At 38.4% G+C, this 15263-nt stretch overlaps 2 protein-coding genes across 2 annotated transcripts; one reads left to right on the top strand and one right to left on the bottom strand.

Annotated features, from left to right (window-relative positions):
- Window positions 1-2163: 2163 nt before the first annotated feature.
- LOC144632468 (negative elongation factor E-like) lies at window positions 2164-11308 on the bottom strand. Its single transcript, XM_078491137.1, has 13 exons — window positions 11150-11308; window positions 10960-11029; window positions 9503-9573; window positions 9025-9096; window positions 7453-7494; window positions 6479-6513; window positions 5895-5938; window positions 5135-5178; window positions 4412-4481; window positions 4115-4151; window positions 3908-3962; window positions 3158-3266; window positions 2164-2696 (listed from the first exon to the last, which is right to left on the bottom strand). The coding sequence occupies exons 1-13, from the start codon at window positions 11216-11218 to the stop codon at window positions 2626-2628; spliced, it is 789 nt and encodes a 262-aa protein (XP_078347263.1). The 5' UTR covers window positions 11219-11308; the 3' UTR covers window positions 2164-2625.
- A 77-nt stretch (window positions 11309-11385) lies between these two features.
- LOC144632582 (uncharacterized) lies at window positions 11386-14500 on the top strand. Its single transcript, XM_078491261.1, has 3 exons — window positions 11386-11737; window positions 12367-12555; window positions 14390-14500. Exons 1-3 carry the CDS (start codon window positions 11395-11397, stop codon window positions 14464-14466), a joined length of 609 nt encoding a protein of 202 aa, XP_078347387.1. The 5' UTR covers window positions 11386-11394; the 3' UTR covers window positions 14467-14500.
- Window positions 14501-15263: the final 763 nt, after the last annotated feature.

The raw sequence follows: 15263 nt of genomic DNA, 5'->3' as shown, positions 1-15263 counted from the left end.
TGCGCGTGTGAGCGCGCGCTAATATGACGCCATGCGTCGCGAGCGATAATAAAAGACAGAATTAAAACTTCTCTGTCGGCTGTTTATCCACCTTTTTTGTCGTATTGTTTTCCGTCCCAGGTTTCAAGACGTATCTGAGAGTATTTTGAAGTTTTCTTTTGTATAAAAATGTGGTAAAGCGCGGTAAAACAGATGGAACTCTTTTTCGTTTCTGTTTAGAGTTGCTAGCGCCATTTTAGCGCGCGCGAGCAATAATGACGTCAAGCAGAAAATCGTAGCGCGCGCCTTTGAGCCACATAAAAACTGTATTCAGCCACCTTAAACCAATCACTAAGCGTAGCAATGCAAAACTAATGCAAACGCGAATTACGTTCGACACTCAAGTGAAAACCGCTCTATGTAAATTAAATGTAGCTTTTGTTTCCTAATCATTTTTTCTACAGTTTTTTCATGTTAAAAAGAATTTTAACAGAGGGGGGTTTTGGTGGAGGAGGGGGAAGAAAAGACAGACTGACAGACAGACACACGGTTTGATTTAACACGAAATCTCTTCACTCAGAATGCCTATTGTTGTCGGAACATATACTTACAGTTGGAAAAAGTGTATAGGTCTGTCGCGACGCTTGTTAATATCCATAGTGTTTGGTCCACGTTTTAGAAAAGCAATTTGACCAATGCTTCTATGCCTGATCAAAACAACCTTGTTGATAAGGCTTTCATTAGTTTTCTAATACAGAAAGCGGCAGGTAAAAAGGTTTTCGAGCGGGTCAGGATGAAAGCAAGCGGCTAGGATGAAGCAACGTGCTCCGCTCGAGCAACCAATCAACCAATCAATCAATCAATCAGTTTATCAGCCGACCACGCACGGAGCGGGAAAAAATAACCAAACTAGATAATTTACATAATTAAAAATTAAGCTGCCTAATGGTTTCACATGTGGTCGCTAATAGCCTCCCACGCAGTTTCTGAGCAGTTGTTCTAAAGAACGACTGCGTGGGAGATTAGGTCGCTAAGGGCTCGTATTTTGCACAGTTTATCTTATTTCTTCGAATTTCTAAAATTTCATCTCATTCTGCAATACCGCGATAAATATCATGGCCTGTATGCGATTGAGAACGGAGCGCAAATGTCTCAACCTCGTTTCCAGGCAACTTCGCGGTTGGTTTCCAGGGTCTTCTCCACTTGGAATAGCCGCCAGTTTGAAAACCGTACGCGTCGCCGAGACTGTCTTCTTCCGACTTTTTATTAAACGGGAACAAAGCAAGAAGTCCTTGGACCCCTCTAGTTTCATTATTAGACAAAAGGCTTTTACGTTCACTTGTTGCGGTAAGTCGGCGGTAAAATCAAAGGCGCAAGGAATTGTGGTTATGCGCGTATACAAGATTCAGGGTGCGCAGTGGAGTTGGACGTGCTTTCTCCTCCCGCTAGCGCAATTTGATTTTTACATTTTATTATCCCACGGCAGCTTCGTGGAGTACAAATAACACGCGAAACGAGTACAACTATCTCAGGATATTTGCACTACATGCCACAAGATCGGTTGAACAGGTTCCGAGTGGATCTCTTATTTCTCTGACCGCGCAAAAGATTCAAAAACAAAAACTTGGAATGTCAGCATTTTGGGAAAAGAAAACGTAGGACTATTTCCCCACATTTGCTAAACTAATTAAGGAACGTACAAACACTAGTAAGAAAAATTCCCAAGCATTATTCTTCTACTCGTAAATCTTTATTAAATAATTATACAACTTCTTACATTCATACACGTACTTTAAACATTGACATTTTACAGACTTTCCTCTCTTCATTCGATAAGAAAAACTATACACCTTTTAAGCGCCTCCGGAAAATCACCACGAGAAATCTAATTTGCCATTTACATGTAACAAAACCTTGGAACACCTGGGTTTGGAAGCAGAGTTTTACATTGAATCTTTTGGGAAACTGCCCCCTCCCCTCCCCACCTAACATTACACTTACTTTCGCTTGGGAAAATTTTGGTTTGGGGGGGGTGGTGGGTGTCGCTACATTGATCCAAATCTTCGAGGGAAGGAGGGGAGGGGAGGAGTAGGGGAAATCATCTCGAGGCGGCCACGAGCTTAGCTCTTTCATTGAGCGCTGCCATTGTACTGGATCTGGGGCTAAAATGATTGCTTATTCTTCGGTCTCCGCTCATACCAGGCGGTCGAGATGATCATTTGAGAACCCCTGATCGCTTCCAATCGCTTTGATTGCTTACGATCGTCTCAGTTTTTGCAAACGATCGATGTGATAGAAACGATCGGGGCGATCATATGAGAACGAGGCTTTACTGCCTTTATACCTATACATAACTGTAGTTCACCTTCGAGGAGGCGTGGTAGTCAGCGGGTTGAACATATAATTTATGTTTGCTGAAAATTTTTGCGAAAAACTTGTAAAAGAAATGCTAGCTAAAAGCAATATTAAAAAGGCCCGTATTGTTTTTCTTTACCATTTACCAAAAGATATGTTTGACAATATAACGTTTTTCTGTACACAATGAAGAAACTTTCCCGGCTTACTTCGTTAGGTCCTCATGAAATCTATCTTTGTCCACGAAAAACAGATGTTTAAGCCAAAGTTTCCATCGTGAAGATATTTAGTCTACAGGTCATCATATGAAACAAGTTCCCTTGCTTCCTGTGACTGAAGACCTGCACTATGCCCTCTAGAATCTGCAAAAAAAAAATAACAGTTCATGGATGGCTTAAAAGCACTTTACACATCTCACCTAAGAGACAAAGACGGGCCGAGACTTGAGAGTAAGCTCGTGAGCATCAATAGTGCGAACAAGAAACGTCAATAGTTACATCCACGTCTGAAGATAATTGTAACTGTTCAAAAAGTACTAGCCTGCGAATACTGCCGCCTCTCAGCGCTCGCGCTACTACTGACGTGCAAAAACGCCTTGGTGATTTGCACGTATTAGCGGGAGCGATAAGAGGCGGCTGTATTCGCAGGCTAAAAAGTACCGACAGCAAATATTACGGAACTGTGCCAGAGTTTAAAAATAATTCAGCCCCAGACGTCCGCTGCAAACGAGAAACGACAAATGACCAAAGTTTTGGGTTGCATGGTCCCCAGACTAATTTTATGTAGTTTTATTTTTAAAACAAAATGTAAAATAATACCTTACCTCTACATCCCAAACCGGGTCTGCGATGTCCTTGTGTATCCCCCATGTTCGGCTGTCTTCTGGAAAGAGCCACTTTAATATGCACTCCATGAATCATCGTGCCATTCATCTAAGGAAAGCACACAAGCAAGTCAATAAACCTTGAACGCTTGTAGCTGCACCCCTGGTCACTTCACAGTACATATAACAACTAACTACAACATTTTTATTCATTCACCCCTTAATATTTTAAAAATAAATAATTAGGGGTCTGGCTGCCTGAAATAACTAGAGAGTTAAAAAGGGCGGGCAGCGAGGCCCTAAGTTAGTTGTTAAAATTAAAAAATAGAAAACTAGTAGCCTGTTTTTGATCGTGGCATATTCATTAGTTACATCCTACTGTAGTTTTAATATTTATTCACCTTTTCAAACGCAGTACACCTTCTAGGTTTTTTTACCTCCTTTTACATGGTGCGCCTGAAGGAGACCAATCTGGGTGTGGCGCAAGTTTTATTTTTCATGCCTGCTGGTTAAGTCCACTAACACAGTGCAACAGTCTTTTTCTGTTTCGTCACGTGTAACCCTAAATGGAACCTTGACGATAAAAAAAAAATTGGCGTTCCGTTCTGATCACCTAAGTGAGACCAAAACCCGTAGTTTACGCCACCATGTGAGACGTCGAGCATTCCCGTCCATTTCATATGAGATCCACCCACCTCCCCCTGGACATGAAGCTATATTACGTAACGCACGTCACTGTTATTTGCATACCTCATCAATGGCTTTTTCTGCTGCTTCACAGGAATCAAATGTTACAAAGCCTTGGCTAATGAAAAAAAAAAAACCCTTCAGTATCTCTCTACAGATTACGTGTGGTAATTATGGACAAGCGGAAAGGCCATGAGAGTAAACGTTGTCTTTTTGATGTAATAGAAGTTGACAGTTTCAGTAAATTTTAATTGTCAAGTTTAAAATTACCTTTTCTCCTTTTCAAAATTAACTCTCTGCACTTTACCTAAAATATAGAAATGATATGTTAGAAAATTCAAATTTTACGTGCCTGTTCAAAAACTGTTTGGTGCATATAACTGAAAATCTGGGTTGTGGTGATGGTTTTTTAAAAAATGGTTTCAACTAAATCGCCCAATATAATTATACATTTTGATTTTCTTTTTCGTTTACTGAGCTCTGTATGGCAAAGCAATTGGAAATTACTTTCAATACTCATGAAGGGAAAACCACTATGTGACACAAATCATCAATCTACAAACTCACCATATTTGGTGAACGATTCCTGAAGGATTTTTTCCGTTAATCCAAAACCTTTAACATAGATGGTGTTACCCTGTAGAAAACAAGACATAGTGCACTTTAGACAAAGGGAATGTTTTGTAATTGTTTTACTTTTTTTGAAATATAGGAGATACAGAGCAATAGTAAAAGTAAGGGTTCACAGCTTTTTTCCTCTCTTTTTTCAATCCCAGGTAGGTGAGGTAAGTCTGCATACGAGCCTAGTGGCCCTTCAGGCCGGAGCTTATCCCGGTTTCCATAGCATGAAGTGACCAGGAGTATTTCTACTCCCCCCTGGATGGGTTGCTAGTTCAGTGACGGGTTACCCACAGCAGTAAATTTGATGGTACCCATTTATACACCTGTAAAGTAAAGGGTCTTGCCCAAGAACACAAAACACTGACCCACCCAGGGCTCCAACCGGGACTGCTCCAATCCAAGGACAAGGAGTCAAATCATGTAAAAAATATACACTTTCAGTGCTGTACCCAGCGGAAGGGGGGGGAGGGGGGGGGGGGGGGGGGGGCAGCTGCCCCCGCCAGGAAAACTAACAAACTAAGAAAACAGTACTAAAGTCCTAAAGAAAAGTACTAAAGAAAAAAAAAGAAAAACTAAACTAAAAAAACCCAGTTGCCCCCGCAAGGAAAACTTGCCCCACAGACAAAAACTCCAAGTCACGGCCCTGACTTTATAATAAACAAACAATACCTTTCTTGGTTCCTCAGACCAACTTCTCCTACTAGATCCATGCCCTAAATAGAAAATAAGATACACATGTCAAATTTAGAAATTGACTCATTAAAATTAACTTATACTAAAATGCTTTTAAACTAACTCATTAAAATTTACTTATTAATTAATGTCCATATACAAGATATGTCATCACACGTGCTTTATTGCAGCGACTGTTTCTCAAACCAGTTTGAATTTGTGCAACTCATCGCAGCGACAAAACGGGTGAAAGCAGCGCTGTCGCAGTGTGTGCACCCTTCTGCGAGAAGTTGCTGTGACAAAATATGAATTAACCAATGACAGAGTGTCATGTATTTTTGCCATATTGAATTGGAAAACTAGTTGACATTCCCACTCCTCCAAATTTGCTGTGCGTCAAGCGCCTTGTCGCAGCGACTTGTTTTGAAGTATTACACACGGAGTGACTTGTCGCGGAGACATGTCGCTGCGACTTGTGCCAAGTGTGTCCTGAACTTAAAAAAAATTCACCAATGCGTTGGTTTGTATACTGACCAACCCATCCACCAACTGACCAACCCGATGGACCAACTGACAGGTGGATGGACATATACGGTTGCACCCAGCTATCCACCAACCACCACACCACCCCCCTTCCCTACTAAACAACTATTCAGTGACAGACCAACTGACAGACTTATGGGTGACTGCCAGATGCACAATACTGGGAACATCAGATTCAAACAAGAAGTGAGAAGTGAGGTTTAATATATTATACCTCCAGAAAAACGTCTGTTTTGTGTGGCAGATGAAGGCACAAAGCTGAATAAGAGAAACAAATAAAAAAATGTTAAAAATTATGTTTCTACTCGAATAAATCTATGGTGAAATCTTCTAACAATAAGATTCATTGTGAGAAGTTTCCTGTATGTTGTATATTATTATAGTAAGGCTTCGGGTGCCGCACCAGTGCCCTCTCCACAGCAGATCTTGCTGCGCGGGTGGTGGTCCTGCTGCTCTCCGGCGCCCGGGGCGCCCCAGTCAGGTGCCCCACTGACAGGCACGGAACATTATAATAATGTTTTAGTTGAATTTTGCCCTTCAGTTGGTACAAATTGACATTTTCCTCTGTCCTGGGTAAAATTATAATAAACATGATAATTTACTACAAAACAAAGGAAAAAACAAGAGATTTACCAAGTGTAAATTTAACACAGCAGACATAGTTAATAGTTAATCAATGGCCGTCACATAGAAATCAAACCTATGCTGCGCTGTACAAGTCTGAAGTCATGCACAATTTGATTGGTAGAAAATTCATAAAATAAATGCTACATGTAAATGTTCACTTAAAACTCTTGCCTTTCATACAGATTCTTCATAGCTGCAGCACGAGCCTGGAATAAAAGGAAAACACGACTGAGGTCATTTACTGACTGAAGCATCATTTTTAGAAAATGAAACATTGAGATATTACAAAGTACAATTATGCATTTACTGAGAGAACTGCCGTTAATTTTTTGTAAACATTACCTTCTTGATTACTGTTCATTTATTGTGAGTAAATTACTGTCACCTATATACCAATATATATTTTACTACAATTTATTTCCCCTAAATATATTTTACTAGTAAACCGCTGACTGGTTAGCTCAGTTGGTAGAGCGCCGGACTACCATACAGGAGGGCTTGGGTTTGAGTCCCAGATCGGACCAACACTCAGGGTCTTAAAATTACTGAGGAGAATAATTATGCTGCCTTTGCAATATGTAACATCAACCCTCCAAGTAAAAGACCATTTTAGTCGCCATGGTGACTAAAATTTTGGAGCTGGTGACTAAATTTTAACCAAGGTTGCCAGTCTGGCGACTAAAATTGAGAGGAATGATTGAAGGCATCAGCTTACTTTGGTGACTAAAATTTTTCACTGGCGACCAAAACTTGAGTAGTTGGTGGCCAAATTAATGGCCACTTAGGAAAAAAGTAAACTTGGAGGGTTGAACATCTGCAAATGGTAATATATTCTAGTCTTCTTGGATAAGGAAGATAAACTGTAGGCACTGTCCTCTGTATCTTCAGTGTTATGGTCAGCAGGGGACGTAAAAGAAACCAGACACTTATCGTAAAGAGAAGGGCATGGAGTTCCCGAGGGTTGTGGACGGGACTTTGCCCATTGTACTGTGCTTACTGTGAAATGCTTGGAGATATTAGCTGTATAAGCTACTCTACAAATCCGAAGGTAAAGAAAAGTGATGTATGTATGTGACAATATTACAGGGCAGTACCAGTGAAAATGATAATCAATAAATTGAAAGCATCCAGTAGCCTTGTTGTACCTGCTGCTCATTTCTGTTGGATGGTGGTTGCTGCTGAAAATCCTGCAGGAAATTTATAAAGTAAATAAATCAATAAATTAAATAATAAATTATAATTATACTTTTTTTTATACTTGGGAAGATTCATGTACAAACTAATCTAGAACATCCAGCAGGATGCTGTAAAGTTAGAAAGTGGAGAGATAAAAAAAACACTAGGATTTTACAATTATAACAACTACATGCAAATATGCACTGTCCATTGCATTTAAGCGTGAACAAGTGCTGCCGTAACATGATCAAATTGGACATTAAACATGGCATGATTGGTCATCAAACCTTTGAAGTTTGGCAGAACAGAACGACAACTTCTGCGCTGAAAGTTCAACACGTTCTGGTTTATTTCAATATGGCAGAAAGATTGGATATAATTTATAGAGAATTATTTGAAAAATTGATCCTGATCTATCTCAATATGCATTTGCAGGTTCACTTGAATCACTTTTAGAGTAAAGTTTCACCCATACTCACTGTTTATGGTGAGCATTTTGAGTGCAAAAGTTTGGGTTATGGTCTGCTAAACTCCAAATGTTTGATCACCAAACATGCCATGTTTAATACCCACTTAGATCATGTTTCAGTAGCATGTGTTCATGCTTAGATGCAAGCGACGGTATACATGTAAGGTAATGAAAATACCTATATATATACATGTATTTTGGTGTTGCAGAAATTATTGTTGGTTAGCTATTGTGGTCTGCTTGGATATTGTTTATTGCCTTTTGAATTATTTGTGTTGCATCATTAAATGATTGCACTATCTGCAATGCCAGGATGTTGCCAAGGGCTGCAGTCTTAAACTCCTGGCCAAATAATTATTTCATGCTCCTTACTGGCATGGATGTCGTGATGAAACATCTTTTGAAGCCAATCAAATTCAAGATGGCATGGAGTTCATAAAATTAGACTAATTATAATAATTTAAGAGACCAACACACTATAAGAAGATCAAGAAAAGTACTGATCTTCAAGAAAGACTGACAGTTCTTAAAATATTGCAGCTACAATAATTATGTTGATGATGATCAATGAGCCACTGAAGCAATGACATGATAAATTTACAGAATCCTGATAACTTGAACCCCCATTGAGCGGTTTTATTGAGGGTACTGCACAATAGAGCGGTTTTCACTTGAGTGTCGAAAGTAATTTGCGTTTGCTTTGGTTTTGCATTACTACACTCAGTGATTGCTTTAAAAATCTCGCACCACTTTCTCGACCAGTCAGAACTAAAACCAAAACCAATCGTGACTCGCTCGCCCACGTTTTCCCGCGGTTCCCGTCAGCTACTTGTTTTTGCTTCGAGTTTTGATTGGTTCACTGCGGGATTGTCAATGTAATTACTGTAATTACTAGAGTAATTACTTTGGTTTTGGTTTTACGACACTCAATTCAAAACTGCTCTATCACAAGTAATAACAAAATGACCCAAGCACAAGTCAAAACGGTTCGAGTTAGCAGGTTGTAGAAGCATTGAGGGTTCAAGTTACATGCATCAGGATTAAACTGTACACTTCAGTCGTATACTAGTACCTTTGGCCTTCTTTCTCCACCTTTTGCCCTTTTAAATTCCCTGTGGACTGGATCTTTTTTAATCTTCACTTCCTGAAGACAAAGCATGAGTAATATTGTGATTATCTACACCATGCAAGAACTTGTGAAACTTGCACTTAGGGAGGTAACGGCAGCAACAAGTGGTGTGTAAGTTATAATCTAACTAATCAGAAAGTGCCATTTTTTTACAGTCAGTCAACTGCACATGCACAGCATTGAAGTTTTGCTTGACTCAAAGCCTTGAGCGCACGTGCACGGACTCGAATCCAGACAGGGCATGGAAAGTGTGTTCAGCCACCTTAAGCAATTTGTAAATTGGCTGTTTTTGTCAGATTGGAGGAAAAACTCAACTTCCAAAACTGTAGATCCAATTTTGAAACATATTTGTTAAGATTAGGAAAAGGTTATAAGACTCTAGCTAGTTGAAACAGTTGCAGCATTATAAACAAATCCATACCCCTGAAGCAATCAGTTTCTTGGCAATCTCTTTGGCATCTTCTGGAGCATGGGAAATTTCTGCTGGAGCATCTGAAGCATAAAATTATATTTTATACCTGTAGTTTAATTTAATGTAAATACTGGTAGCTCAAATTCAGCTTTAAGCTAGGTATTGTAAAGTGGGTGTCCAAACTTTTATCTTTTGCCGCTCCCATGAAATGTTTCAGCTTTTGAAATTCTGTGACTTTCCATGACCTTTCAAAGTTTTCCATGACCTCAGTTTGATCATTTTTCTTGGAAAATTTCAAACAATATGATCTTGATTTCAGGTATGTTTTACCCTTTTCCTCACAAACAATAGGTAACCTACCTTAGAATCTTACTAGCTTGTGTACAGCCGTCCCGCTCCGCTAAAAAAAAAATCGTGGAGGGGACATCTGTGTTATGCCCTCGTTAATCGTGTTCCAATTAATATCCAGCTGTTATCGACTAAATTTCACATAAATGGATGACCAAATTTAAATCATGTGGTAACAAATATAACACAACAACAAGGGAGATGCATCATTGAGCTCATGAGACAAAGTGCTAGATCAACATAATGTTTACAAAACAAAATTTCTAAAACAAACTTTTTATCGTTCTCAAAGTAAAGCCACAACAGTCTTTGGCAAAGCCAGACAAAGATAGATGTGCTATCAGTCTTGCAATTGTATTAAATAAAAGCCGGGCCTGGCATTGCAATTATTAAATCCAAAAAGTCGTCATTTGTACAAATAAATTTCAGATCTTGTCCTTTCAGGGCAAACATTTCAAATTGAAATGAGCCAAAAACCCGCACCAACGAAACTTATGTCAAATAACAAAGGTTTTAAAACAAACCATGTACCGGTAGTGTGCAGAAATTTTCTTGACCACACTATGCAGCATATTGTGCCATTCAGAACCAAGCAAGAAGCAAAAAGTCAGAATGCTCTAACTCGTCCAAATAATTTGGAATGCCACATGCTTACCCGTCTCGCCCGCGTAAATTAAAGGCAATTTACAACACGTTTATGAATGGTGTTTGTAAGAGCCAACCAGATCATTTCCCACACATTCTGGGGAAACCACTCGCAGCAGAACACGATTAATGACGCCATAACACAGATGTTCCCTCCGTTATTTTTTTTTTTTTTGAGCGGAGCAGGACGGCTGTACACAGGCTAAATATATTAAAATACCATTCTACATGACTTTCCATGACCCACACTTAAATTCTATGACTTTCCAAGCCTGGAAACTACGAACCCTGCTACTATAAATACTTTCTTGTACTGGTTAAATAAATATAGTCTGTTTTTATCTTGAATGAGTACTAACTAAATTGTTTAATATTTACATTTTGCGATACATCAATTGTCAAGTGAAGTAATCATTAATTAATATGTACATACTTGCAAACCATCAATAATACTGGCTACAGTAAATAATTACCCCTCTTCGTTCCTGCCTTGATGACAACTGGAGTTTCAGTCTTTTCTTTCGACTTTTGAAGGGCCTTCTTCTGCAATGAAAGATCAGAAAATACGCTAGCCATATCCAACATGTACTGTAGTAGTCACAGTCAGAAAACAAAATTACAGCTAGAAAACAGAGTAAAGAACAATTAAAACAGATGTTTTACCTTTTTCTTTAGCAAAGCAAACTTTTTTAAAAGGTATTCTTCTTCCGGAGTTAGATTGGGTAAGCCCATGAGTGGGTTTTTATAGAAAATCAACAAAAATTAAAACTTGTAACAAATCCGCCATGACCATCCGCCATCTTGTCTCCAAAAAGGCTTTGAGTCCACGATAGTATCGAACAGCGGACTCCCCCTTCACACAATAGGCCCTTCACTTCCGACAGTTTTCACTTCCACAACATTTCAACATGGCTGCCGCGAATTCGACTTCCGCTCTAGAATCTGAGATATATTGGTCTATAAAAAATGAAGTTTTAATTGAGCTCAGAGACTTATTGGTTGATAAACTACAGGTGGAGAAGATCATCACTTATTTGAGATCCAAACGAGTGTTGGATAAGGTCGACGCCGAGAACATAAATGCAGAAAAAACAGAAACGAAGCGACGAGAAAAATTCTTGGATATTTTAAGCGACAAAGGACCATCGGGTTTTGACCAGTTTTGTCATGCCATTAGAGAGAAAGGTGTCGGTCAGCAATACTTGCTGGACATAATACTAACCACATTTGACAAAAAGAAGCAAGAACGAAGTAAGTTCATTAATATATATTTCCGTACTAGAACATCTATTTTTAGAATACATGTTGGTAAGCTTACTACTATAACATCACGCTTTCCCATCCTGATCACGTTATATGAGGAAACCTTGAAAGCAGTAGCCCGTGCTGGTGGAAACGAAGAGCTATACAGGTTTGATAGAGTTCTCGAGAAAAAACTCTATAGTGAATGACAAAAGCTTTTAATTTGGGTATAATTTCTGGCTATCAACTTTCACTTTGTGAGGAACATACTGTCACTGTCAGCTCAATAGCCCAATCGATATTTTAAAATTCAGCCTAAAACAATAGATATCATGTCAAAGCACATATACATGTAATTTTTTTTTTACAAATATCCCAACATTTTAGTGTTGCTTCTGTATATATAGGTGTTAAATGTTAGAGCTACATAAAATTAAAAGGGACGCCCATTACCTCTTAGAAAAAGTCACTTTATTGGTTAATTCTTAAAACAACAGATGACAAGTTGCAAGAATGCCCTAAACCCTAGCAAACAACAGAGGAAGTGATTATTATGGGTGAATGAAAATAAAGGTTCTAGAAGGTAATGTTTTACTGACAAAAAAATGGAGTTCCAACCAATGTTTTAAAATTTACAGTTCTTAAAGAACCACCACCAGCTAATTTACACAGTCCAGGGGAGGATCCAAAACTTGTTGTCATGGTAACAGGCATAACTCCTCATTCAAATCAAGTGGATTTAAACAATCTACCAGGACCAGGGGACCCTGGAGCTCCAGTGCCGCCAGATGAGATAAATGCTGCCACAGGACATCATGCTCCCCAAGGTAATCGAATAGCTATTTTAATAAACAATTAAGAGCTAAAAAAAACGCTCAGTCATACATGTATGCATGTTTACACTGCATAATGCAAACATTGTAGACATGATGGAAAAATTCAAAAGTTAATGTTTACTCTAGCAGCAGGCAATGGTTTATACGTAACATCATGAATGGCAGTGCAGGGGGTAGGGGGAACTGTAGCCCCCTTCCCCCATCGTATGTTCTATAAGGCTTTGCTACCTCTGAAGTTTATGAATGACTGGTAGTTGTATGCTTACATTAAGGTGTTATGCAAACAAAAACAATCATTTCTTATACATACATACTTTATTTGATGAGTAGGTTGGGTAAAAAGGCAGCCAAAGGGCTGATGTGGACCTACTATACTAAAAATTAAGAATTACATTTATAAATTTAAAACTAGCACACTAACTAACACTAAGATAAAAAGAAGAGAAATTTACATACATCATTAAAAATATAATAGATTAAAAATTAAAAATATATAAAATCATCCTTTTTATTAGCGACTACTGTTGCCGGCACGGCCCTTGTCAAATGATAAATTGTCTATAATTTTAACATGTTTATGTAAAATTTGTTTAAAAGAATAAGAATTATCTGGTACTTTAACTAATCTATTTACAAAATTCCAGATTACAGGACCTCTGTATTGTAGGGTGTTTCTGCCAGTCTCCGATTTAAATCTAATGATGTTAAATTGGTTAGGAACACGAGAAGATCTAGAAGTTACTCTTTTAGAAAACAGTTCGCATATTGATTGGGTCGTTGTTTCATAATATACTTTGTGCATAAGTAACAGTACAGATTTTTTATAGAAGTAGGAGATGGGCAGCCAATCAGATTTCATGAGACATGTGTCATCTGCCATCGTTGAATTAAGGTTATTCACAATACGAGCTGCTCTTGCATGAATATGATGTAGAGAGTTCAGTGCAGAAGGAGAACAATTTCCCCATACTGAGATTCCATATGTTACACTGGGGATAATTGTTTTAAAGTATATTTCCTCGAGAGCCTTCTTGGGGAGGATTCTCATTCTCTTCAATGCTCCAACCTTCTGCGTGAAATGTTTCTTTACTGAGTCAATGTGCACAGACCATGTCAGCTTATAATTTAAAAATCAAAGCCAACAAATTATAGTAAAATGATGATGATGACGACGACAATGATAATTACCACCTTTTGCATTGATATGCAACTTCAGAAAATGCATGAAGTTTAACTGGCGATCAATAAATTTTATGCCAACAGAAGATTAAAGAAACTTGGTCAAATTTAACCTTATACGTTTTAAGATTTTTTCAGTCTTACCGTAAGATGGAGGATTTTCAGGTTTCGTTGCTATCGTATCGATAAAAAAGAGATTTTGGAGCCATCAGTTGGAGATAAACTTAATTTGCATACTTTTTCATAAAAGTGTCAATTCACAAAAATTTTTGGCACCTTTTTTAAGTGTACCCACAGATAAGCTGCACCCCTGATATCAAGTGAAGATTTTAGGAAAAAAGGTGCGGCCTATCTGTTGATTTTTATGATAATTGCCTTCAATTTCAAGGCTTTTGCATTTAGAAACCAAATAAAACTAAATGATATAAAATTTATTTTTTCACTAATTCACCTAATTTGTGATTGCTCACAAGAAAGGTTGTCGGCAACCCCTTCAAACTTCAACTGATGGAAATTTTGGAAAAGAGTATTTGCCATGTGTGTTTTGATTTCTGAAGTTGCATATCGATTTAAAGGGTGATATATAAAATATATGAAATAATGAAATATTATCTGATTTCTTCTTGATATTCATTTCTTGTTTCAGCTCATCCCACAAACCCAACAGCAAACACGCCTCCACCATCATACACATCGGAATTGCCGCCACCTTACTCTGAGTAAAGAGTTTTTACATAAAGACTTTATTTTTTGTCAATATGGTAGATATTTCTGGTGGATTAAATCATTTTAGGGACTGTGTCAATAAGTGCAGGGTGGGCCAGAGAAATTGGAAATGTTTATATTTTAGGCCTTCTGAAATCCCTCAAGAATACATCTTACACTGCTCACATCAAGCAATTTATAGCAAGGAATAACACTTAATGGTTTTCTATCTTAAGCATTTTGTAAGTACTTTTGATTAATAAGTTTTTGGAGTTTTAATCTATAATTTTAGACTTTTAGTTAGCTAGGTAGTCGGTTTAGTGTTTTTAGGTATTAGGTAGCTAGTTTAGTAAATTTGTTAGTCCGTTAATCAGTTGCTTAATCTGAGTTATTTATGAAGAAGGAAAGGGAAGCCTTAAGCCAAGTGGCCCTTACTTGCAGGAGCTTATCTAAGATTCTGCAGCATTAAGCTGCTAGGAATTTTTATATTCCCCCTAAATGGGATGCTAGTCCATTGCAGGGTATCCCCCAGCATTATGTCCTGGGTGGAGAGAGGCACCATGACAATAAAGTGTCTTGTCCAAGAACACAATGACCCTAGCTGGCCAGGCCTTGAACCCAAACCGCTCGATCAGGAGTCTGGCACACTAACCATTAGGCCACCGTGCCTCTCACAAGTTATTTATATAGCCGTACGGCCCCACTAGAAAAGCGTACGGCCCCGCTACTGCTGCGAGATGCCGGAATTGGAACCAAATGATTCCACAGCTTTGAATTCAGATAAATGATAGTTAAGATTTTTCTAAAAGGCAAAG

The sequence above is a fragment of the Oculina patagonica genome, chromosome 1 (genome assembly GCF_052425735.1).
Source record: "Oculina patagonica isolate OP01 chromosome 1, crgOcupat, whole genome shotgun sequence".
Taxonomy (NCBI): Eukaryota; Metazoa; Cnidaria; class Anthozoa; order Scleractinia; family Oculinidae; genus Oculina; species Oculina patagonica.
The sequence above is the reverse complement of the archived record's forward strand: the minus strand, read 5'-3'. Positions and strand labels throughout refer to the sequence as shown.